Source organism: Gymnoscopelus braueri (genome assembly GCF_963280865.1).
Source record: "Gymnoscopelus braueri genome assembly, chromosome: 4".
In the NCBI taxonomy this organism is placed as follows: Eukaryota; Metazoa; Chordata; class Actinopteri; order Myctophiformes; family Myctophidae; genus Gymnoscopelus; species Gymnoscopelus braueri.
This window is the reverse complement of record NC_137605.1, coordinates 51,778,232-51,805,731: the sequence shown is the minus strand read 5'-3', so window position 1 is coordinate 51,805,731 and position 27,500 is coordinate 51,778,232. Positions and strand designations below refer to the sequence as shown.

The 27,500-nt window shown below is 42.6% G+C and overlaps 1 protein-coding gene across 1 annotated transcript in view; it reads left to right on the top strand.

The window, feature by feature from the left end:
• The window catches only part of lars2 (leucyl-tRNA synthetase 2, mitochondrial), a 106,054-nt gene that overhangs the window by 72,561 nt on the left and 5,993 nt on the right, over nucleotides 1-27,500 (top strand). Inside the window, exons 14-20 of the mRNA XM_080426130.1 lie at nucleotides 11,679-11,816; nucleotides 15,356-15,459; nucleotides 16,908-17,090; nucleotides 18,171-18,340; nucleotides 19,866-19,943; nucleotides 20,423-20,534; nucleotides 24,283-24,413. Coding sequence (XP_080282256.1) covers nucleotides 11,679-11,816; nucleotides 15,356-15,459; nucleotides 16,908-17,090; nucleotides 18,171-18,340; nucleotides 19,866-19,943; nucleotides 20,423-20,534; nucleotides 24,283-24,413 — 916 coding nt within the window. The remainder of the gene's footprint in view (nucleotides 1-11,678; nucleotides 11,817-15,355; nucleotides 15,460-16,907; nucleotides 17,091-18,170; nucleotides 18,341-19,865; nucleotides 19,944-20,422; nucleotides 20,535-24,282; nucleotides 24,414-27,500) is intronic.

Here is a 27,500-nt window from a genome sequence, read left to right as displayed (position 1 = left end):
CCTACTCTCCTTCAAAACCGCCCTAAAAGAGCACCTACAGGAGGTTGCAAATTGCAGACCTGTTTCACTGTAAATAGTCCTCTTCAATTTTTTTATTTTATTTTTGTAAATAACTATTACATGCTGTTCCACATAGTGTTGCTGTTTATCTGATCAATGTTTCTATGAATTGAGTACAAAGGACCACAATTGAAACAAGCTTGGCTTTTTGTGTAGATCCTTTTAGCAGACCTTGTATTCTAAACTGTTTAAGCTTTTTGTTTGCAAACTGCTAATAAAGTATTCAATCAATCAATCAATCAATGCCTTCTCTGTATTGTCACTTTCCATGTCACAAGCATGTCACTGTTCAAAAAGAACTAGGGCCTGTTTCACAAAGGGTAGATTAGGATTTAGCAGATATCCTGGCTTAAACAAGCCAGGCTCAGCCATGACTCGGTTTCACGAAGGAAATCCCGCTTTAGTTATCATGGAAACTTAGCTGTGAAGTTAGCTTGCTCCGGACCAGGATAACGGCCAAGCTTTATTAATCCGTGTCCTGTTGTTCAAGTTTTGTGAAACAGCTTTGGGGTATTAGGCTATACACAAACTACTGTAAGCCACCTTTGAGGTATTAGGCTATACACAAACTACTGTAAGCCACCTTTGGGGTATTAGGCTATACACAAACTACTGTAAGCCACCTTTGGGGTATTAGGCTAGTATACACAAACTATTGTAAGCCACCTTTGGGGTATTAGGCTATACACAAACTACTGTAAGCCACCTTTGGGGTATTAGGCTAGTATACACAAACTACTGTAAGCCACCTTTGGGGTATTAGGCTATACACAAACTACTGTAAGCCACCTTTGGGGTATTAGGCTAGTATACACAAACTACTGTAAGCCACCTTTGGGGTATTAGGTTATACACAAACTACTATAAGCCACCTTTGGGGTATTAGGCTAGTATACACAAACTACTGTAAGCCACCTTTGGGGTATTAGGCTAGTATACACAAACTAGTGTAAGCCACCTTTGGGGTATTAGACTATACACAAACTACTGTAAGCCACCTTTGGGGTATTAGGCTATACACAAACTACTGTAAGCCACCTTTGGGGTATTAGGCTAGTATACACAAACTACTGTAAGCCACCTTTGGGGTATTAGGCTAGTATACACAAACTACTGTAAGCCACCTTTGGGGTATTAGGTTATACACAAACTACTGTAAGCCACCTTTGGGGTATTAGGCTAGTATACACAAACTACTGTAAGCCACCTTTGGGGTATTAGGCTATACACAAACTACTGTAAGCCACCTTTGGGGTATTAGGCTAGTATACACAAACTACTGTAAGCCACCTTTGGGGTATTAGGTTATACACAAACTACTGTAAGCCACCTTTGGGGTATTAGGCTAGTATACACAAACTACTGTAAGCCACCTTTGGGGTATTGGGCTATACACAAACTACTGTAAGCCACCTTTGGGGTATTAGGCTAGTATACACAAACTACTGTAAGCCACCTTTGGGGTATTAGGTTATACACAAACTACTGTAAGCCACCTTTGGGGTATTAGGCTAGTATACACAAACTACTGTAAGCCACCTTTGGGGTATTAGGCTATACACAAACTACTGTAAGCCACCTTTGGGGTATTAGGCTAGTATACACAAACTACTGTAAGCCACCTTTGGGGTATTAGGCTATACACAAACTACTGTAAGCCACCTTTGGGGTATTAGGCTAGTATACACAAGCTACTGTAAGCCACCTTTGGGGTATTAGGCTATACACAAACTACTGTAAGCCACCTTTGGGGTATTAGGCTAGTATACACAAACTACTGTAAGACACCTTTGGGGTATTAGGCTAGTATACACAAACTACTGTAAGCCACCTTTGGGGTATTAGGCTATACACAAACTACTGTAAGCCACCTTTGGGGTATTAGGCTATACACAAACTACTGTAAGCCACCTTTGGGGTATTAGGCTAGTATACACAAACTGCTGTAAGCCACCTTTGGGGTATTAGGCTATACACAAACTGCTGTAAGCCACCTTTGGGGTATTAGGTTATACACAAACTACTGTAAGCCACCTTTGGGGTATTAGGCTAGTATACACAAACTACTGTAAGCCACCTTTGGGGTATTAGGTTATACACAAACTACTGTAAGCCACCTTTGGGGTATTAGGCTAGTATACACAAACTACTGTAAGCCACCTTTGGGGTATTAGGCTAGTATACACAAACTACTGTAAGCCACCTTTGGGGTATTAGGCTATACACAAACTACTGTAAGCCACCTTTGGGGTATTAGGCTATACACAAACTACTGTAAGCCACCTTTGGGGTATTAGGCTAGTATACACAAACTACTGTAAGCCACCTTTGGGGTATTAGGCTATACACAAACTACTGTAAGCCACCTTTGGGGTATTAGGCTAGTATACACAAACTACTGTAAGCCACCTTTGGGGTATTAGGTTATACACAAACTACTATAAGCCACCTTTGGGGTATTAGGCTAGTATACACAAACTACTGTAAGCCACCTTTGGGGTATTAGGCTAGTATACACAAACTAGTGTAAGCCACCTTTGGGGTATTAGACTATACACAAACTACTGTAAGCCACCTTTGGGGTATTAGGCTATACACAAACTACTGTAAGCCACCTTTGGGGTATTAGGCTAGTATACACAAACTACTGTAAGCCACCTTTGGGGTATTAGGCTAGTATACACAAACTACTGTAAGCCACCTTTGGGGTATGAGGCTATACACACACTACTGTAAGCCACCTTTGGGGTATTAGGCTAGTATACACAAACTACTGTAAGCCACCTTTGGGGTATTAGGCTAGTATACACAAACTACTGTAAGCCACCTTTGGGGTATTAGGCTATACACAAACTACTGTAAGCCACCTTTGGGGTATTAGGCTATACACAAACTACTGTAAGCCACCTTTGGGGTATTAGGCTAGTATACACAAACTGCTGTAAGCCACCTTTGGGGTATTAGGTTATACACAAACTACTGTAAGCCACCTTTGGGGTATTAGGTTATACACAAACTGATAGATTGTGGGGTCTACTTTTCTCAAATCACAAAAACAGGAAGTACATTTTGGGGTCAATGCATTTTATTAATTGTAGGATATATTTGTTTTAACTGAACGCAGATGTACAAGCTCTTGTGAAGACATGCAGAACATTAAACCAACAGCTACGTATTAGCCACTCTGGATAGTGGACAAAAAGGTAATTTCTGGGCCTTGATAATGGTGCAAACTGGACTATATAAAGGGATATGTTCAGATTAACCACATGAACTCCAGCGTTTCTATTCTGGACATATCAAAATAAGCGAGCAGTCGACACAAATAGGCAAACTACAAGACCAGTATAACATGCACCCCCACAACAGCACATTTTCCTCCAGCCCCATTAACTCACTTACTGCCAATGACGTGTTGACATTTGTTTGGGAAAAACACATGCACCATTCTTTACAGTTTGGCTGCACAACTGTTACAACTGGTACATCTTCGTGTTACTGTCTTACTGAGCTTATTGTTGTTTGGATATCATGGAAGACCAATTTCTCGAAAGTCTGAGGTCTCATTATTCCTTGATGTGCTTGATACACACATCCATCCCCAATTGAAAATATAGTGTCAGGTTTTAATTTTGCCTGCAGTCTCCTGCCTGCAGGATATCTGCAAACAATTTCACACAGTGATCTGGGAATTACTGTGGATCAATATGAAGTCCAGAAGATATTTGCACATACATGTACAAGGCCTCAGGTCCAGACGTGATATGTGGCCGGCTGCTGCATTCATGCAGTCAGGAACTTGCAGAGGCTTGGTGTCCCATCTACCAAAAGTCACTGCACTCACTTACGGTTCCGTCCATCTGGAAATATTCTACTATAATCCCTGTTCCCAAAAAGGCCTGCTGCAAGGAAAATAATGACTACCGCCCAGTCGCTTTGACTTCAGTAATTATTAAGTGTTTTGAGAAAATCATTGTCAGTCTATTGAAGGCAGCGGTTGGTTGTTCATTGGATACTTTTCAGTTTGCTTACAGGAGTAACAGGTGTATAGAGGATAGTGATGTGCGGGTCGGGTTTTTTCATGACCCGCCCCGCCCCAACCCGCGACGGTACGCGACCCGCCTCAACCCGCCCCGCGAGCCCATATATAAATCTATGGCTCAACCCGCCCCGCGACCCGCGGTGGGAGTATATATATATATTATATAGCGCTCTTTTAAGTACCCAAAGTCCCTTTAAATGTCTACAGTAGCACAACATTGTCATGGGCTGAATAAACAAGCATGTTGGTCAAAATAGGGTTTTTTTTTTTTTTTTTCGTCGAGAGCGGCTGACCCGCTCACCCTCAGCCCGCATAATTTTCTCTGAAATCCTGACTCGACCTACCCGCGCCGCGGGTTGACCCGCGGGTCCCGCGGGTTACGGGTCGACCCGCTCATCACTAGAGGATACAGTTTTGGCCTTGGATTAATTTCTTTTGAAACACTTGGAAAATAACAAAGCTTATGCACGCCTTCTTCTTGTAGATTTTAGCTCAGCATTTAATACAATACAGTCACATCTCTTAATTAAGAGGTTGAGGGACCATAATGTCCATCCCCTTATCATCAGGTGGTATTATTCCTTTTTAACTGAACGTACTCAAAGGGTCAGTGTGAATGGTACTTTGTCAGAGCCCAGAACCTTAAGTACTGGAGCACCTCAGGGCTGCGTTAGCTCACCGGTCCTTTTTACTTTGTACACAAATGAGTGTAGAAGTGGGAACCCGAATAATTACATCATACAATTCTCGGATGATACTGCCATCTTATCCCTACTGGATAAGGATAGAGATTTAGCTGACTATTTTTTAGAGGTACAGAGGTTTGTAAAATGGTGTGATGACAACCACCTTGTTCTTGACGTTAGGAAGACACAGGAGATGGTGTTCGACCCCATGAGCATTGGTGACCACAGGCCCGTGGTCATTCATGACTCGACCATCTCACAGGTTTCTTCATATAAATACTTGGGCATTTTTATTGACAACTCACTAACCTGGAATACACGTGGACAGTCTCTGTAGTAAACTACAATGTTTTACATGGAAAGTTTGAACTTCTGCCTTCTGGTAGAGGGTACAGTGAACCAAAGTGGAAGTATATTGGGTTTAAAAAATCGTTTGTACCAGCATCAACTCAAATGTTGAACGAGGCTCTGAAACAGCACTGACTGAGAGATTTGATTGATCACTATTTGTGCACTTGTGTAATGTTGTGTCCCCCCTCTGGATGTATTTCTACTATGTCTTTTGTCATTGATGTCTTGTGTGTGGCTGCAGCAGGGGTGAAAGCCCAAGACAAATTTCCCTTGTGGACAATAAAGTTTACCTTGACCTTGATGGGACCCCCCCCCCGCTTCCTACCAGACTACAGAACCCCTTTGAAAAAGCAAGGACTGTCCCTTTTTCTTCCATTCTGGTTGATTTGAGGGCATGTCAACAGATGACAAGCCAACAGGTGCCTCTAATTAGCCTCTGATTGGCCCTGGTATCACTTGAATGGTTCACAGGGTGCAGAAGGCAGTGTGAAACACTATACGTTGAAAACTAACATGGGCAACCCTCCTGCCATCCCCAAAGTACCAAAATATTATTTACATGTAAAATTGCATTTACTGTTCATGGCACCATTAGGTGTAAAGACCACAAGATCAACATTCCCACCCCAATTGTATAGTTCCAAACCATGTGACTTCAATTCCATGCTTAGGTTCTGTGTTGCTAAGTTGCTTAGAGCGTGTGATTGTATTACGGAGATTAGTGGGGTAAGGGCAAAAATGTATGCCTCCTCTATGCATCCAACACTGCTGCTTTTCACTCTGAGTCTGAACAAACATTTTCCACTTCTGTGTCTCTCCTTCTAATCAGTGATTGACACCAGCTGCTGACTGGTGTAAAAATGTAGACCTGTCCACTTAAAGCCCAATCGGGGACATTTTAGTGGGGGAGGGGTGGAAGCGTAGTTGTATTCACCTAGCCTGTGGTGGACATAAATCATCCACCATGAAAATGTGTCCTGGGCTTTATTGTAAAGGCAAAAGCAAATTAACAGGTAGAACACATGAGTCCTGCAACAGATTTTAAAACACAAGTACGGTGTGTAGTCAAAGAGGGCAGGGAGCTCTACTACTATTAGCTGATAAGATGAGAGGGTGTATTATCCCACGTGTGTGACCACCACTGATGAGCTGGTATAGAGACATCTTATTTGCTGGATTCTACTCAAACCGACTGTTCATGGCACCATTAGGTGTTAAGACCACAAGATCAACATTCTCACCCCAACTGTATAGTCCCAAACCATGTGCCTTGTCAAGTGGTCCCCAATCAACTGGTGTGTATTCTGAAAAATGTCCCCAAAAGTTGCCTAAACAAACGCTTGTATTCCAGGGAGAGGGGAAAAAACCTGTCCACTTAAGACCGATTGGGGACACTTTAGTGGGGGGAAGGAAAACAAATCTGGATTTCTTTGCTTTCACTCAATTTAGAAATGTGATTTTGGACTCGAAGTCTGTGTTGATGTCCATAAATGAATCTCTTGCCATAATTAAATTACGCAAACTTTTCTCATTTGCATAATTTGCATACAATATGTACTAATTGGGCCAAAACCAGGAAATATTATATAATATATTTTTGCTTGTAGTGAATTCGGGAAGATGATCATTAATCATTCATCTAGATCCATGTCTAATGTCCATTTAAAAGTGTCACAATATGAATTATTTCAAAAATAAACTCATAATGCCGACCCTGAATGTTGCGTAATACGTAAACAATGTTTTTATGAGCACCTGCCAACATTCTCAATGGCAAATCCTGGACAAATACACTTCGTGCATATCGGATACTTCTTTCCAATACGTCGTCCTCCAAGATTTTCTGAAAGATGGACCATAGACTGATGGTGCTATATCAGAATATCTGGACATGGCACGTGAGCACCCTACTGGTAGACTCTGGGTGGACTGCTTGGTTTGTCCTACCTTTATTGCACTGCGTTTACTTTGTGCAGAGAGAGGGGGATACTTCCTCCTACAGCAACACTGCCTCAAGCAGATGGTCCTGTACTTCTTTGCTGCTGGGCACCATAAGTATGCATGGTACATCACCTGGTACCTCAAGATGGTGCAAAATCTTCCACATGAGGCCAAGCAGGATCTTTTAGCTGGGGCTCATGTCTGCCGCCACTCTGACGGTGGAACTGCTGTACCTGCTGACCAGTTTGGTGTGCAGACTTACATTAAACAAGGGAAAGGACAAGGTGGTTTGAAAGGCCTCTCAACCAATGAACAACAAGTTGCAGTGTGGATCAATTCCTTATTTGTTCCCATCTTTCCCAGATAGTGGAAGAAATGTACACAAGTCAGGAAACGGCAGATAATCCAGAGGAGGAATATGCACATGTGGAAGGAAAGGAGAATCAGAGTTGTGGGAAACATGAGGAGAAAGGTGAGAGACACAGAGAGCTGGATCAATGGGATTGTGTTAAAATCATGGAGGAGTTCCAGAAACACACTCATCCCTTGAAAGATAATCAGAAAGTCCTGTACAACATTGTGAATGGACAGGTGGCTCAAAACTCTGTGAATGCGTAGAATGCTCTTCAGATTGGTGAACAGCAGAGCCATGACTTTGTAGCGTCTCTTCCAGAAGGCTTCCATAACACTGTTGAGAAGAGAGTACCATGGAGGTGATGAAGAAAGCCGTCACTGGCAAGGCAGTTTATGACATGGAGGTCCTTTGCTCGACTCTTAGTCGTAGGCATAGCAGTGTGGCATAGATTTGAAAGATGTCTTTGATCATGAGCTCAGCCCTGTTCCACCATCACTGATCGATGAATATGGTTGCCTGAGATAGGGTGCTCTACCACATTGTCTGGCCTGTGGCAGGTACAATTGGGGACATTGCCTCTATCATTAAATCACGCCTCAACAAAGCCTACACTGCAGTTGGAACTGATGAGATATTTGTCATCTTTGACCATTAAAGTGATGAGCTGTGATGAAGAGCGCATCAAACAAGATGCAGCTATCATGCCTTCTTTGCACATATGACCTCACTGCTGATAAGATCCTGTTGTGAATAACATGGACTGCATCGTAAACCATGAGGAGGCTGACATCACCCTCATTAGCTACGTGCTGCAAGCTGCTGGAGCAGGGGCACATACCATACAAATCTTAAGTGATGACACAGATGTATTTGTCCTGTTAGTGTGCTGGGTTTGGAAGGCCAATGTTCATTCTGCAGTACAATGGGATGGCACCATCCTGAACATAAATGCCACTGTCAGGGCATTGGGCGAGAAATGCCAGGGTCTCCTGGGGATGCATGCCCTGTCAGGATGTGCTGTATCCTACGCCTGTGGAAAGGGCAAGGTATCTGCCCTGAGAGTACTCCTGGGAAGTGGCATGCCTGGTCTGAATACAGTGCATGGGGAACCTAATGCCACTCACAGTGATCTAAAAGATACAGGTACAGAGTTACACTGTTTGGGATGAAGAAGGCCAAGAGTATGAATACTGTTCACTACCAGGTCTATAGACAGAGGGGGAAAAAACACCAGAGCCTCCAACTGATGCTGCACATAATGCATGCTCATCTCCAGGTTATATTGTGTGTGAGGTTCTAAATTTACTTAATGAATGTATTGCTGTTTCTAGTATTTGGTGATTTATTATTAGCTAATATCATACATTATGTTAATGGTTGGAATGTCACAATCTACATGTTTTTACCTTTCAAATGAGCATGAGTTGTGAAGAAGAACAGACACTACCATTAGCAGAAAAAAAACAACAGTTCTGAGGCAGTTGATTCACCCTCTTGTCCTGCTACATATCACCCTTTAATTTGCACTTAAGTGAAGATGTTTTATTTTTTGTTAATAAAAAAGTTAAATGGTGCTATTTTTTTTACTGATCAATGTTGAGAATAGTTTTTACTGTGTGGACTTGTTTAGTGCTTTGGAGACATACTGTGCTGTCAAAAGCCTAAATAAGAAAGACACTTTTATTTTGAAAGCAAGACTGAGAGAGACAGTCTTGCTTTCAAAATGCTCATTTGAACATTTTCATGGTGGATGATTGATGTCCACCACAGGCTGGGTGAATACAACTACGCTTCCACCCCTCCCCCACTAAAATGTCCCCGATTGGGCTTTAAGTGGACAGGTCTACATTTTTACACCAGTCAGCAGCTGGTGTCAATCACTGATTAGAAGGAGAGACACTGAAGTGGAAAATGTTTGTTCAGAGTGAAAAGCAGCAGTGTTGGATGCTGAGAGGATTCTTGAAGATGGATGGATGGATGGATGGATGGATGGATGGAATCAAAGATTGAAGCTGGGAAGACTGGACCTTATCAAGCCATCGAGGGGAATGCCACTGGTGCGATAAGTGTTTCTTTTAGTGTGTATTATGTCTTTGCTTAATTCTACTGCTGTTGCTTATGTATGATGCTGTTACTTATGTGTTTGCTGCTAATGCTGGAACACATATCACTGCTATAATTTATGATATTTGATTGAAAACGCATATAGGCTTAATACAGTTAATGCTCTTGATGAATGTTTATTTTGTTAATATGACCAGATTATGTGAAAGTACTGTGATAGTACATTGATTCATAACTTAATTTTGAGTGATTGAATTTGATTGTTTGTACATTCCCTCTGTTGGCTAAGCCATGTTTCAAGTTTGGGCAGAAGATTCATATACAATCCCAGAAAAGTTGACACATACTGTATGTGACTACATGGAACTTGTATTTGGGGGAGAGATCGCCCTCTTGTCATCAATGAGTAGGCCTCATGTTACCCAAAGTTGTATTTTAACCACAATCCACATCCATGTCAAACTGTCCCTATTTTAGGCTAATGAACAGTAGTTTAAGTAATGAGTCTAGCTGATAATGTTATTTATACAAAGGAAGAACAAGCATCCAAAGAGCAACATATTATTAGCTCAGCAAGTGTAATGTATTTTGAAAAATGTCCCCAAAAGTTGCCTAACAAACGCAGCTGCATGTGTGCACATTTTTTCATTTTTTTGTTGTAAGAGGCTTAGCAGAGTGAGTCAGCAGAACCAAGGACGAGTGTTTTTGATGAATCTAACAGGTTAAAAATGGAGTTTGAAGTTATAATGGGTTTGTATAGGAAGGGGGCGTGTCTGATAAAATGATTATCAAATATCTAAATATTAAATCAAGCAACTTAAAAACGGTCTGGGGGGCTTACAAAAGCCTGAGTAGACGATAAAATGACCCAAAGTTTTTTTGAAAGTGAAATATCCCTTTAAGGGCCATTCCCACTGAGCACTATAACTATAAAGATAACTATAACTATATTGTTCACCATTGTATTTTTTTTTAAAGTTGGTGTGAACACTGCCATCCACTTGACTTAAAAAACAAAATTTAAAACTATACTTTTTATAGTTATAGTTATAGTGCTCAGTGGGACTGGCCCTTTAGAGTGGAGGAGAGAGTATCCCAATTAAAAATGTACTTAGTTCACAGGATTAGAAGTAAGGTAGCACCCAAGTATTTCTGTGATTACTTTAACAAGGTTAGTGATACTCACAGGCATTTCACCTACTGATTTTAAGCCCTACAAATTTGACAACAATCTGGGAAAAACATCTTTCATATACTCGGCAGCAGTTCAGTGGAAAGATTTACCTTCCAGCCTCAAATTGACCAGTTCCTTTCACAAATTATTGTGAAATTTGCATTAAAGAGATGGCTGGCCATTAACATTAATTAATTTTAAATGAAGCACTTCAATGTATTTTTTAAAAGCGCAAAAAGAGGGATTTTGTTTAGTTTGTTTTATTTTTGTGTTTTCTGTTACCGTCTTAGTTTTGTATTTGTTAGGTTTTCTGCTAGCTAATTTCTGCCTGGCAACCGGGACACAGGAAGTCAACAGAAATACATTTTATGATTGCAACTTTTCACACTTTCACTAGGGGGCAATGTAGAGCACACACTCCTGAGGTGGTTTGGGGGCGGGGTTATACACAAAACATACACAAAAACCTTAAAAATAAGGACATTTGGGGACAATTGTAATTTTAAGTGCTAAGGCCCTTTTGGAGCATGGGGAATATGATTACAATTAAATATAAGGATTTCCCTTTGGGGACGGTAAATTTCGTCCCCGATTTTCAAGTGGTCCCCAATCAACTGGTGTGTATTCTGAAAAATGTCCCCAAAAGTTGCCTAAACAAACACACACCCACACACACACACACACACACACACACACACACACACACACACACACACACACACACACACACACACACACACACACACACACACAGAGACACTGTGCAGCTTATCATGTTCCAGATGAGCAGTTCCATTTGTCTCTAAGCCCCCCAGGGGTCCTTGAGGGGGTTTCCAAGGGGTCCCCGGCAAAATTATCATTTGAACCACTTTATCCATTTATACTTTGTGCCGTGCTGCGAGTTTGTACTTCTGCTATTCTTTTACAAATCATGAAAGTATTGGGAAAAAATTATAATAATAATCGGAGCCACTGCTCTATGCTCTCATGTTGACCCCCCCCAAGGCCTTTTGAGCGCCCCCTGGTGGACCACTGGCTGCCCGTGGACGTGTACATCGGAGGGAAGGAGCACGCCGTCATGCACCTGTACTACGCACGCTTCCTCAGTCACTTCTGCAAGGACCAGGGCCTGGTGACTCACAGGTAAGCTTTTTAACCCATTCAATCCGGGGACGCATCTGTGTCATTTTTTTATTTCTTTGGGCTTTAAAAAAAATAGCAGATCTGCAACATTTTTTACTCAAATCTTTGAATCTGGGGGGTCCCTGGAACAACATATTTTGAGATGGGGGTCCGCAGCCAAATACATGGCATTTTGGGGGTCCTTGACATGAAAAAAGTTTTAGAACCACTGATATTATTGCAACATAGGTTTTTTCAAAAAACTGTTAGTATTTAGAAGACATTTGTAGAATTCCCCAGAAGCAAAGATTTGAGTAAAAAATGTTACATATATTCAAAAGATTTGCGCAAATTTTCATGATTTTTCAAAAATAGCAGGAGTGCGGACTAGCCGACATCAACTCGGGACAAACTGGATCGCTGCTCTCCACTCCCTGCTGTCTACTTGCATCAGGGTCTGTGTGAGTGTCCGGTACGGGTAGCTCTGTCAGTAGAGCTCTTGCCTTTGGACCACAAGGTCATGGGTTCAAACCCGGGGACCAGTCAACTCAGTGTATGAGGAGCACGGCTTGGGTGTGCTCCACCTCAGCAATCCATCTCCCAGGGGTCTAGCGCAGGGGTCTTTATCGTTTTTCAAGCCAAGGACCCCCTAGCTGAGAGAGAGATGAAGCAGGGACCCCCTCTATATTGTATAAAATTTGTGTTGCATATTAAACTTTTTTTTCTTTTTTTTACTTGGTGTGCTCTTGACCAAGTGGAGCTTACTATGTAACCGTGCTCGGGTTGTGTGTGTGTCTGTGATTCTGTCTGCGCCCCCATGTGATTCACATGCGTGCACTGCCTGTAAGCAGCCACCCGAGTGCGCCAGAGTGCAGGAATTTAGACAATGCTCTGATTACAATGCACAACAGCCTGCAAAACACACACACACACAAAATACACAATATTTTTGAGCTGCGTTAGCTTCCAGCGTTCGTGCGTCTTACTTGTTTCCCTACACCATACCTCTTTGCAAAAAATAGCCGATCTACAAGCTCAGTAGATTGGCTATTTTTGGCTAAAGCTCTCCAAAGAAAGGGGATGCTAGGGTTCAAGTGGTTAATACATATAGTACACAAATATTTGGTGGCCCTGTGTGGAGTTTGCATGTTCTCCCCGTGTCTCCTAGGGTAGGTACCCTCACAAAAAACATGCAGTAATCCTGGTCACTATACTGCCTCCCCCTGGCCAGCCGGGGCGCCTGATGGAGGGGAAGGGAACTGGTTGGAATAACGTGTTCCTTCCACGCGCTTTTTTAAACATTTGGTGGCCCCCCTGTAGCTACCTTGAGGACCCCCTGGGGGTCCCGGACCCCCTGTTGAAGACCCCTGGTCTGGCTCATTGTAACAGGGATAGACTCCCGCGTACTCGGCTGACACCGACAATAAGGCTCTCTGACATACTTACTTATCAGGGCCTGGAGCTCTACAGTGTTGCTAGCTCCGCTGTCACGCCGCAGTGTGTCTATGATATGTAGGTGGTAGCACCTCTTTCCTCTTCTAGCTGTGCCTAGGGTTGGCTCCCACAGTGTCAGTTTTGCTCGCTACCAGTTCCGGGTGCCTGACACAGTGCCCTGCCAGCCTCATCCTTATCTCTCTGACCTTGTCTATGACCCACGGGAGGCCTCCGTAAAGAACCACGTTTCTGATGTGGTTCTTCCATGTGACATCAAGTGCCATTCGTAGCATAGACGCCATCCAGGGCCTTTGCCTGCTGTACTGCGAGCGTCCATACATCTCGGCCCTGTGTACAGCAATACCGATTCTACTGTAGCCTCGAACAGCCGCCTTTTGAGGTCATCTCCCATGTCAGATTCCCACACTCTCCTCATCCCATGCAGGGCATTCCAGGCAAGTGCCCTTCAGACTTTCAGATACTGTTCCATTGTGGCAGTCCAGTCCAGGCACGGGAGATATTTGAAGTCCTCGACTACCTTGAACACCGTCCCGCTGGCAGTAGCAATGGTTTTCGTCCTCCATGTTAAATGCCATTGCTTTAGTTTTCTTGGCATTGAGCTTGCGGCCGATCCTCCCGCCCTTCATTTCTACTGCCAGTAGTTCCCTTCCTTTCTCTGCTGTGTCCGAGCCGCGGGAAATCTGCATAGTCTAGGTAGGGCTTGTAGATCGGCTATTTTTGGTGTGCGATATTGCACGCAACAGAGTATATCAATCCCTTTTGGTTCGTGCACACATGTGGTTCGGCTTGCTTTTGTGTTTCGTTGGTGAAACCTATGTCCATAATCTCCATATTTTAACTTTTTGTGTTGTTTCGTAAATTAACACCCTACTTGATCTTATACTACAGTGTCACACAAAAGCATCAAAAGTAGCAGATCCACAAGCTTGAAACGTTTTGAGCTTGTAGATCTGCTACTTTTGGTGTTTTTGAATTTGAATCCTGAAAAGTAACAGTTTTGGACATATGAGGTTTCCACGTGACAGAGACGGTTTGTATGAGTAACAAAACTGAAGGAAGGCGTGTGTGTGCAGGCATGTGTGTTTCAGTGTTTGTGTGCATGTGCATCTTTGTGCTGCTTTTTTTCCTATTTTTTTCAAATCTATTGATTTGAATCATTGAGAAAAGACAGCAAGTAATCACAACTGAAACGACAAAAGAGCAGAGCTCTGCAATGTTCGAACACAAACAACATAAGTGAGCACAAGTGAAAGAACATTCAGAGAAAAGTGTATTAAGTAAAAAAAAAGCAAAGAGATCAAAATTGGTCCAATCTCACACACTCACATTCAACCCAGGGTAAGGAAGAGGGGGAGGAAAAACACTGAAAGGGGGGGGGGGGACTCTACTCAATGCTAGGTATTAAGTTGTTCTTCTTCAACAATAAGGGTGCCAATATGGTACAATATCTTTGTGCTGCTTTAGCCCATTTAGACCTGAGAGGCCAATTCTAAAACTGCCTTCTAAATCATAACCTAAGTTTTCTGAAAAAATAATTGTTTTAACGTTTTTCGTGCCGAGTTTAGATCTTGTGGACCTGCCATTTTTGATGCTTCTGTGTGCCGCTGTAGTACGATCAAGTACGGCGTTAGTTTATGAAAAAAACACAAACATTTATAATATGGAGATGGGAGGTTTCTGTCCGACAACAACAATATCTAAAATGACACAGATGCTTTCCCGCATTGAAAGGTACGTATAACAACACATAGGCTTTTAAATGGGTTAATATTTCGGCCAGTGAAGTGTGGTCACTGCAGAGCAGCGGCTCCCAAACCGTTCCATGCCAAGGAACTAGGGCTGTTAACCATCATCACGTTTTACTTGACGATTAATTGTCACACAAAATGATTGCGATTAACAATGTAATTTTGTCTGCTGTCGGGCAGAAACCTCTTATCTTGGCCTAATGCATTGTCAAACTGGGGGTCCTTGAAACCTAAATAGGTTGGGAACCACTGGTCTAGAACATGATGAGCTACGTGTGCATGCATGGATGTGCATTAATTATGTATCCCATCTCTCTGCCCCCCCCCCGCACACACACACACACACACACACCTCAGGGAACCCTTTAAGAAGCTGTTGGTGCAGGGTCTGATCAAGGGCCAGACGTTCAAGCTGGCCGACGGTGGCCAGTACCTCCACAGAGAAGATGTGGACTTCACAGGTATAGTACCTCATTCATTCACTATCTCTGATGGAGAGAAGAGAAGATGTGGACTTATAACCAGGTACCAGAGGTACCGCTCCCTCATTCATGAATTCCCCATCTTCATCTGGGATAGGGTCCACTCTGGCTGTACATAATACATTTAGGCTATCTTATATCAACATGCACTAGCTACAGCTAGGCTTTGTTCTGACCGCAGGCAAATCCGATTTGTTGTACCCAGCCCCTACCCAAAGCTCCATAACAACCCATCAGCCCCTACCCAAAGCTCCTAACAACCCATCAGCACCACAGCAGACAGTTCCTGTCTGGAGGAAGAGTCCGTTTGAAGATGGGCTTCAAACTAAACTCAAATTAGGACGAGGAGGCGTTTTGAAGACTGGAGGGAGACGTCCTGGTCTCCTCCACAGATACCCCCCCTGTCTATGAACCGCCGTCTCACGTCAGTTTTTTCTTCTCTCTCTCTCTGTTGCCTGGTAACAGGATATAAACGGGGACCTAGGAGACGGTGCCAGAGAGCGAGGGAAGCCTGTCCTTCATCTTCCTCAAAATGTTTTTTTTTTAGTCACAAATTCGGCCTTGCGTCTCACTGTCTTCAAACGCGTTGGCAACAGCTGGATAGGAGCCCCTGACTGTTAGTATTATTTGGCCTTGGCGTGTTCAAAAAGCATCTGTGTGTGTTTTGGGTAAACTGTTAAATAATAAACACTGGTCCACACAGTGGTGGAAGAAGTACTCAGATTTTTTTTTTATGAATTAAAAGTAGCAATACCCCCCTCCCCTCCCGCTCCCTCAGGTCTGGTTATGCCAACCCTCTGGTAGAGCTGCACGTTTATGAACTTTAACGTGATGATTAATTGTCACACAAATAATTGCGATTAAACAATTTTATTGTGTTTTTGTCGTTGATCTGCTATTTCCATATAATAATTGTGACGCCCTAGTCACATCAAAGCTGCCCCCCCCCCCACCCTCGCCTCGTTAAAAACCGTAAAACCTCAAAACCCACCTCTTCACACTTGGATTCCCCGCCTGATTCAAATCTCCCTTTTTACATTTACATTTTAACATTTTGTTTGCTTAGCTTTTTACCCTTTTAACTAGTTATTTTCCCTAAATAAATTTGATTTAGTTTGTTTTCTTTTGTAAAGCAACTTGTAAAGTATTTAGACAAGTGCTATATACAATGCTTGCATTATTATTATTTATATAAAAATAGTCAAGTTACAAGTAAAAGTCCTGTAATAAAATGTTTACTTGAGTAAAAGTTTGTAGATCTTGTAGATCAGCTATTTTTGAGCACCACTGTTCTACATCTTTTTTTTTATGTTGCTATATATATAGTATATATATAAATAGCTAAAATACAAAATTACACCGATGCTTTCCCGGTTTTAACGGTTTAAGTAGTTGACCTACGACCTGTATATTGTATGTGTCCCCAGGTGAGGAGCCGGTGTCGCGGGACGGCCAGCAGCGCCTCCAGGTGACCTGGGAGAAGATGAGTAAGTCCAAGCACAACGGCCTGGACCCGCAGGACGTGGTGACGCGCTACGGCATCGACACGGTACGACTCTACATCCTGTACGCTGCGCCGCCCGAACAGGACATCCTCTGGGACGTCAAGAGTGAGTCCACCATGGAATAATTTAAGTTCTCAGTCCACCATGACTGATTTGAGTCACTTAAACTGAAAGGTCATCCCACCAGACATGTAGGTTGACATGTAGTCACTTTTCATAGCATTAAAAAGTTATTAGAATGGGTCAAACTAGCAATAGAATACATGTTCAGAAGCATCTTCAATAAAACATGTTTAATGGTTAAAATGGTTAAAAAGCCTCAATCTGCCATGTATTCAACTGGTTGGCTTCATGTAGGAACATAGGTTTAGAATGGTAATGCCTAAACATCATCGTTCTACAAATATCGTTATTTGATAGTTTAGGAAACACGGCACTGGTGTGGCAAGCTCCTCTCACTATATGACAAATCACAGATTGGGATGATGGCCTAACAACATATTTCCAGTCATGAGATTAACTTTCACTTTAATTCCTGAGTCCAGACCCACACTTCCGTGCCCATACACACACACGCACACACTCAGTCACACACTCACACACACACACACACACACACACACACACACACACACACACACACACACGCGCACGGGCACACGCACACGCACACACACACACAAGGTAGCTGCTCCTTGTGCTTCAGTACCGAAAAACTATCTACAGTAAATGTTAATTGTGATGCTAAAATCACTCGTCATGTCGACATTGTTCACGGTATCCAGTGTAAATGTGAGAGAGTTTTGGGGGAAAATAAATTTAATTTAGTAATTGAAGTTGAATGAGTTAAATTAAATTTAGTAATTGAAGTTGAATGAGTTGTCTGATATTTGAGCGACAGCAGATGCTTGAAAGCAAATAATTCTGTATCGGTTCACACAGTATAGTTTTAGTCAGAGAATTACACGTTTCAATTTGGATTGATGCTTTTTTGCTAGGCACCTAAATGTCCTCCGAATTATAGTAATGTGTGTGTGTGTGTGTGTGTGTGTGTGTGTGTGTGTGTGTGTGTGTGTGTGTGTGTGTGTGTGTGTGTGTGTGTGTGTGTGTGTGTGTGTGTGTGTGTGTGTGTGTGTGTGTGTGTGTGTGTGTGTGTGTGTGTGTGTGTGTGTGACGTCTATGCAGCGGACGCCCTGCCAGGCGTTCTGCGGTGGCAGTCTCGTCTGTGGCAGCTGGTGTCCAAGCTGAGAGGAGCCCGTCAGCCGTATGACGTCCCCTGTCCCTCCAAGCTGAGGAACAAAGACCAGGCCGAGGTCGACCGCATCTGGAACAACAAGAACTTCGCTATTCAACAGGTACACAGAACACATGTGTGTCAGGGACCCCCGCCGTAAGAGAAGATTTGTGTTGTTAAAAGGTTTCAAAACTATTTCAAATTTGTAACAAGTTTTCAAGAATGTATTTTCTTTTAATTCACATTTTTTTTAAATAGCCTACTGTATCTACAAACTCACACCGGGTTGAATCGCGACATGGCGTACGCTTGACTAGATCTGTCTATTTTCAAATAGCCTAAGTGTACATTAGGGTTAAATTGGTTAAATAGTTCCTCATTTTGCTGGGGACCCCCTGGAACTGCCCCAAGGACCCCCTGAAGGTCCCTGGAACCCACTTTGAGAACCAGTGAGGTCCATTATGTCAACTCACAATGTTGTTTATGTGTTGTGTTGTGCTATTAATTCTGACCACTAGAGGTCTGTGGTGCACTTATTTTCAAGAATCTGCAGTATTCAGATTCATGTGTCTGTAAGTATAGTTTGCTGCCAATAATTGTATTATTTCATTCAAGTACAATTGTGAATACAGGTCTTTTAATTAGTGGGTCCGGGGACCCCCATGGGTCTGCAAGCTTATAGGTCTGCTATTTTTGTATGTATTTGAAAAATATCGAACATTTTTGGACAATTTTAAATAATTTAGATATTTTTTTTACACAAATCTTCTCTTCTGGGGGTCCCTGGCACTAAACATTTTCAGATGGGGGTCCGCGGCCAAATACGTATCAAGTTTGTGAACCACTGGTTTAGAGTATTGTGTTATGGCTACTTTTGATAAAGTAAAAAAACTAATGGGAGTAATAGTTGTGGTCCAGAGGTAAGCTGTGCGTCAGTCAGTCATTTAAACAGGCCTGTTGTTGACAGTGTTGACACGGCTGTAGAATCCACGGTAACCCGACACCCGCTGTAGTGAAGGGCGATAGACGCGGGGAATGATAAATGTATTTTAAATCCAGCCTCGCTGCCTTTCACGTCTGTATAAATAGACCTCCTGTTCACGGCCAGGTTTTAATTCACTCTTAACCCCCCTGGGGGGGTCTGGGGGGCTTTTACAGGAGGCTCTGTCCTTTTGATCTGCCCGTTCAAAAAAAGCAACAACCTCCACCTCTCCTCCCAAGGGCTCTGACTAAAAGGTTGTTTCCCAGCAGGCCGAACGGTGTCCTTTCAGCTAGTGATGGGAATCATCATTCATTTCAGTGACTCAAATCATTTTGTTCGGTTCACTAAAAAGGTTAGTTCCAATAATTTGTTCACCGTTCACAGTACTTCCTGGTTCCGCCCTCCTCTTGTAGTTCAGTCCAATGACGACAGAAGAACGTCTCTCTTCAGCCAGGCAAAATATAGCATTTTGCCACTGACTGAACCTTGTGTCCCTAGAGGAACGATAACGTTTGAGGAAGTGGCCGAGTTCCTGTTCGCTCACACAAAAGACCAAATTACTTTTGAAGTCGAAATGCTCGCGAACGACCCATCACGACTTTCAGTCATTACATACATAGGTGCATCAGCTAGGAACTGACGGTTGGCATGGTGATGTGTGCAGGTAACCGCCCACTTCACAGAGGACTTCCTGTTCAACGCAGCCATTTCCCGTCTGATGGGTCTGACCAACACACTGGCTGTGAGTACACACTGACACACACACACACACACACACACACACACACACACACACACACACACACACACACACACACACACACACACACACACACACACACACACACACACACACAAACAACCACACACTGTGAGTGCACACACACACACACACACACACACACACACTCACACTCACACTCACACACACACACACACACACACACACACACACTGTGAGTGCACACTGACACCACCCCCCCCACACACACACACACACACACACACACACACACACACACACACACACACACACACACACACACACACACACACACACACACACACACACACACACACACACACTGTGTGACACACACACATACTGACTGAAGCTTGTGCACATTCACTCACACTCATGACCACCTTTTAACTGTGTGTGTGTGCGTGTGTGTGTGTGTGTGTATGTGTATGTATGTATGTGTGTGTGTGTGTGGTCAGAATGCGACAGTCAGGGTGGTTCAGAACAGCGTGGAGTTCGAGGAGGCTCTGGCTGTGTTGTGTTTGATGACAGCACCCATGGCCCCCCATCTGACCTCTGAACTTTGGACAGGTGGGTGTCATTCACAAAACACACACTCACACACACACACACACACACACACACACACACACACACACACACACACACGCCTGCACTCACACAAAGACACACCGAGACAGGCAGAGGAGGATGGTGACACACGGACGGACGGGCAGGGGGTAAAACATACTCTCCTCCATGCCTTCGGCCTGGCGGAGACAAATACTCTAAGTGTTGGGTCTGAGAGTCTAAATCTCATCAAATGGTGGTCTGCCAAATACATAATGGACCTTGATATGAAAAGGGTTGAAAACCACTGGACTAGGGAGGATTCCTTTATGTCTGTCTAACATGGATGTCTTCTTGTTTATACCACACCCTGCTGATGTCATTTCATAAACACTGAGCGCTTCACCTCTTATCTATTCTCCATATTATTATTAATTAATTAATTAATGCCCTACTTGATCATACTACAGCGCCACACATAAGCAACAAAAGTAGCAGATCTACAAGCTTGTAACTTTTTTTGAGCTTGTAGATTGAATCTCTGGGACCCCGATCTGCACTGTGAAATCCTCCGTTTTTTATTTAAGAGTTACAGACAGCGCCTAGCCGTGTAATTGGGAGTCACAGTGTCGTGGGTTTCAACCCGTGTAACATGTCGCCTCCTCGCTCGCTCTCCACATTCCCCCTCCCCCCACCTCCTTTCCATGTCTCTTTCCGCTTTCTAGTCTCTCTGCCTGTTAAAGCAGCAGAACTGGCATAAAACACACAATTATAAATATACATGCATAATTATAAACCTTGCAGAACTGTTGCAGAGAGTTCAGCTCAGCGTTAAGACTGAAAATGTTTTGAAAGTTGTGGAAAATGAATTACTATGTATAACTTTTAATGAAACTAGTTACTATTGAAATCAATGAATAAGTATAATGTAATAGTATTACTTTTAAAAGGAGTAATTAACTAGTAAGTAACTAGTAACATACAGAGTAACTTGCTCTACACTGCAAATGACAACTCCAGGCATCAGTCACATGTAGGGACATCCCTCTATTGTCGTTGTCACAGGGAAACAATCTGGGGAGTAGAGATAGCAGTGGGGGGGGTCATATATTTTCTTTGAGGCACTACACTGTTCACTTGGCACTCTATGTATGTGATTCATGCTCACTTCTGTGTTATTTATGTTTGTCAGTATCTGTCGATTTGTGTAGGGAGACCACAGTGGAAATAAGTCTATGACCTCGATTGTCTTTTTAGCCTTCTTTTGTATGTTGGTTGGCAAGCAATTAAATACATGAAATACTCTGTAGTCACTACGGTTAAGAGCGTACATTTTAGGCGATCCACAAGCTCACAAATGCCTACATTTTAGCCTACATTTAAGCGTTGCGTCGAGTTGTGTGAGCTCGTAGATCGGTTCTTTTTTTCGGCCCCAGAATTGGAACACTGCCATTCAAATGGTTAAGGCCTATATGTCCTTCTGTCTGGGTGGTTGTGTGTCTGTCTCTGTCCCTGTGTCTTGTTTCCTCTACTTGATCATACAGTACTACAGCGTCACACAAAAGTATCAAAAGTAGCAGATCTGCAAGGTCGAAACTCGGTTTTGAGCTTGTCGATCTGCTGCTTTTGCTATTTTTCATTTTGATTCCTGAAAAGTAACAGTTTTGGACATTTTCCACCCGACAGAGACGATATTAACCCATTCAATCCAGGAACGCATCTGTGTCATTTTAGATTTCTTTGGCTATTCAAAAATAGCAGATATACAAGCTCATAGAGTGCCGTGCTATGAGCTTGTAGAATATTTTTTTAATCGTAAACATTTGTGCAAATCTTTGAATATAAATAGATTTTTAAGCAAACATTTTTAACTAAAATCTTCTGGGTGTCCCTGGAACTAAACATTTTGAGATGGGGGGGGGGGGGTCCACGGCCAAATACATATCATTTTAGGGGTCCTTGACTTGAAAAAGTTTGAGAACCACTGATATTATAGCAACATACCGTTAGGATTTAGAAGACATTTGTAGATGCGTTCCCAGATTGAGTGGATTAAGAAACCGTATCCGCGTGCAGTATGTCAGCGTGTCTTTCCGTGTGTGTTTGCAATCATTCACCCACTCCTCACTCTGCCCCTGCGTGAGTGACTGCGTACCATGCTGCGTACGTGTGCGTGCGCCTTTAGTGTGCGTGCGTGCGCCTGCCTTGCATGCCTGCGTCTCTGTGTGCATGTGACATCATACGAGGGTGTACTGGAATGCATGCACGTGTTTGTGCATCTGACGTGACGAGTATAGGACGAGAGGAGGTGAAGTCTTGTTCATGGACGAGAGATCAGGGCCGTGTCACCTCTGCTGCAGTCCACCACAACACGCACACATGCACACACACACACACACACACACACACACACACACTCACACACACACACACGTGTTTGTATTACTGTCTTTGTGAGTACATCAACATTTTAAGACGACATTTTTTATAAATGGCATTTTTATCCCTAACCCTCAGGTGTCATGAACCTAAAATAGCTGATCTTTCAGCTCCACAATGTGACACAGTGCAACGCGTTGTGAGCTTGTAGATCGGCTATTTTCTGTGCGTGACACCAGTTTAAACACAACTCTGTTTAAATCAGTATAACTCCAACCCTAACCCTTAAACTTAACCTCTGAATGCCTAATCCTAATCCTAACCTGAATTGTTTTCTTGTGTGGACCATGCTGGAACATTGTCCTCACAACACGTCTATTTCTCAAATTGTACTATACTTGTGGGGACATTTGGCCCTCACAAGTATAGTAATATAAGCACGCACGCACGCACGCACACATTCAGGACAGAGGAAGCTGACATCCTTCCCTTCGCTCTGCTGTGGGATGTGTGCTTGCTTTTATTAAGTCGGAGGTTAAGCTGCTGTTTTGCCAGAATCTGGATCAGTTTCTGTTCTGAAAGAAAGAAAGTCCTTAATGTCTCTGCTCCTGCCTTATGCCCAGAAGATCACACTAGAAGACTATTCAAATCCAACCGATGATGAAAAGACTTTCTCATTTGGCAGATTACGGTTGCTATTACAATTACGATATTATGATACATGCTGTTATTTGAACTGAATCAGGCTATTGCTTCTAAGCATGCACACAATGTATGTATATACAGTATATATATATATATTTCTTACTCCACTCAATTCAGGAATATTTGAATATCTGACTAGTTTTCCTTGTTGTTCTATCACTATTACTCTTCCCTGTCTTGAAAACCAACAGGATTCAGACAACATAGAACATCACCAAACCCAGTACTGTTTATGTTTTTTCTAAAAATGGTAACTTCCACTGATCCAGTCTGGGTTTTCTTCATAATAAAAATTATTATGAAAAAAAAGGAAAACAATACTGGGTTTGGTGATGCCCCGCTCCCCTGGTAGCTTCAAGCTGCAAACAGTTCAACTTTTGGAAATGTGACAACCTGGTCATTTACAACCTGACGTTGAATCGGTGCTACAGCCATGAGAAGTCCATGTTTACATTGTTTCAGCGCAGCGTTTTGTGCTAATAACTGCAGCTGACAGGACGTTTGAGCAGTGAGCACCTCAATGGTTGATGGGTGTGAACTGTGCGGTGTGCACGCTGTGTGTGTGAGCTCTATGGACATGATGTCCAAAGCGCTCCTCAGCTCAAAAGTCGTTCTCTATATGGACACAGCCCCTAAGGGTACTAATGGCTTTTGACGTTCCTGTGTGTGTTGTCATGTGTTCTAGGTCTCTGCCAGGTGAACAACCCCCTCAGCCCCATCCTCAGGCACCCCGCCGGAGATGTACTGCAGCAGCCCTGGCCCACCGTGGACCCCCGGTACCTGGAGGTCCCTGACACTGTGGAGCTCAGTGTACGGGTACGTATGCACACGCACGCATGCATGCACACACGCATGTGCACGCACATACGCACGAACACGCACATACTCACACGCACGCACGCAGACACACACACACACACACACACACACACACACACACACACACACACACACACACACACACACACACACACACACACACACACACACACATACACACACATACACACACACATACACACACACATACACACACACACACCAGGTGAGTTCCACTTTATTTGTGCAATGATCCACTTTGGAAAAAAGTGGCCTTGAGTTGACCTTTCCAGATTGCTCATTGTCAAAGGTCATTTTGCCAAATGAACAGAAAACATCGTTTTCAATTATAGTGGAAAATATTTGCATTTTGACAAAACGACCCTCATTGAACCTCAGCAGTCTTCAATGTATAGCTCATAAATAGATAGAAGATGTTGTTCTTTGTCATTTGCATTATTTAAGAGGAAGTTATGGCTGACAAAAGGACTGTGACCTTTTGAGGTAATTTAGGATCCTTTGCCCACCTCTTCTGAACGGTTCATGTCATTCTGTATGGTTGTTATGTTGCTACCAAACAGACAAACTAAAAGGATTGCACTCAGTAAAGTGCATACACACAGAAACATAAAGGTGCCAACTTGAACCATAGTTGCCATAGAAGAACAATTTTTGCTTCCAGAAAGAACCTTTCAAACAATTTATTTCACTGGTTCTATAAAGAACCCAACCCCCTTAAACCGTATAAACTTCATCAACCTGCTGAAATGTGTTTGTCGAAAATAGCAGATCTACATGCTCACACTGGTGAGCTTGTAGATTGGCTATTTTCGATTAATGTCTGCCTATTACCACATGGTTTAAGAGAATGTTCCTCAAGGAACTTTGACCAAAAAAGTTTCTCTAGAACTAGATGAGGAACATGAAGTTGATGGTTCTTTGTGGAACCATATAGCCTTTTAAAGAACCATTTAAGAACCATTAGTTTTCTGTGTGTACAGTATAGTATCTCCACTAATGCTGTGCATTTCCACATGCCGGATTAGAATAGTTCAGCTCTGTATTTGTTCAGTGACCGGGAATTACTTCAACACACCCACTTTTTTTTTGCATTGTGCCAATAATGTACTGTATAGGCCAGGGTTTGTCTCTTACTGTACAGTATGTCTCCTGATTTGCACATAAAGATCCACAGTGTTCACACACACACAAATGAGTCCAACCTTTCTACAAAGATTCATGTTGTTGTGTGAATCTGTTCACAATTCATAGGCCTTTTGTCATGAGAAACCATTGTTCTTATCTTGAAGGAAATTTGTCTATTGACCGTGCTCTTATAATACCCCCCAACATTGAAGGAGTAGTCTAGATGGAAAGTGGGGTCCACGCTCATAGGGTGGATTTTTTTCCGGACACCTTTTTACTCCTTGCCAGGTAACAGGCTGAAATAATGTCCCATGAGTAAATTTTTTACCCTTTATTACACATATCCTGAAAATGGAAAAAAATAAATAGAAAAGAGCATAACTTTTGAAGAAAACAACGTACAGAGACACAAAGAAATCCCATACAATTTGGACCCAAGGAATTCATTAAAGTGGTTATTACAAGCACATCTTGACTCTATTACGGGACAAAAACAGCACAAAAGAAACAAAACCAAAAATGTTCGTAATTATCACATATAGTTCTGCTTTTTTCTCACCAACTGCATTTTTTTAATCCTTGAAGTGTGTATTTTAAGATTCTGCCAGGTACCGGACGGAAATAATGTCCCATGGGGTATAAAAATAAATAAAAGATTAACCCTATGTTACACATATTGTACCCAAACCCAAACAATAGCATATAGCAAATCTTTGGAAGTATACAACATACACATAAACACATTTTCTATACAATTTGGACTAATTAAAATTGGCAATATTAAGATTCAAGCATGTCTTGACTATTTCAGGACAAAAATAGACAAAACAGAGCAAAATATGTTCAGATTACATCTATATTCCTCTTTTTACTAAATATTTGTTGTCGATTGTTTTCTTTCCTACTATTTTCTCATAGTCCTTGGAGGCTGGTGTGTGTGTGTGTGTGTGTGCGTGCGTGCGCGTGCGAACACGTGTGCGTCCCTCTTGCATTCCCAGTAGGCTATGCAGGCTTACTTTGTTCGTCCTAGAATTTCCAAGAGAGAACTTCCAACCATCAGGCTCCTCTCCTGTGGAACCATCTTCGAGGTTTGGTCCAGGAGGCAGACACCCTAAGTTTAAGTGCAGCCATAAAACTTTGCTTCCATTTGGGGAACAACAGCACCATCATCATCATCCATAGTCTCTAATGTCATCATAGCCAGTGCAGTGCCACGTTTGATTACCTCATTAACAAATGACATGACCTGCCTGGTGAAACTTGTTCAACAGCTCTTTTGAACGTGTAGTGTGGTGAAGTAAGTATTTATTCGTACTTCTCACAGAGAGAACTCAAAGTGTTTTACATACAACAGAAATAAAGACGCAGTGTGAAGCATTCAAATGATTAAAAACAACAACAAAAAAAACTACAAATCGAAGACATTCCACAAATGCTTGTTTAAACAGTAGTGTTCTTAAAATGTGGTTCTTAAAAATGTCCACTGACGCTGCAGCTCTCAAGACCTGTGGAAGCACATTCCATACCTTTTTGTGCTGCCCACAGAGGAGCGCAGAGGGGGAGCAGTTGAAAGGTTAAGTGTCTTACTCAGTGACATTTCGACACTTAACTCATTCAGTGCCAATGAAATAAAACAATAATTGCGAACTGTGCCAGCAAATAAATAAATAAAAATCTTATACCTTTTTCAATTAGTCACAGAATATTTATTTCCAGTATAATCGATCCCCTGATGGGTGCTAATCACTGAGGGTTGCACTGTGTGGTTTCACAAATGTCAACGAGGTCAGTGAACCTTGTTGATTAATTAATTGTCTGCCTTTTGATATAACATAATAACATTGAAAAATACATAGAACATTGAAAAAAAAATTGCTCAGGAGCCGAGATACAGCCTTTTTCAGTAATAAGTTAAACAAGAAGTGAATGGTGCAGCAA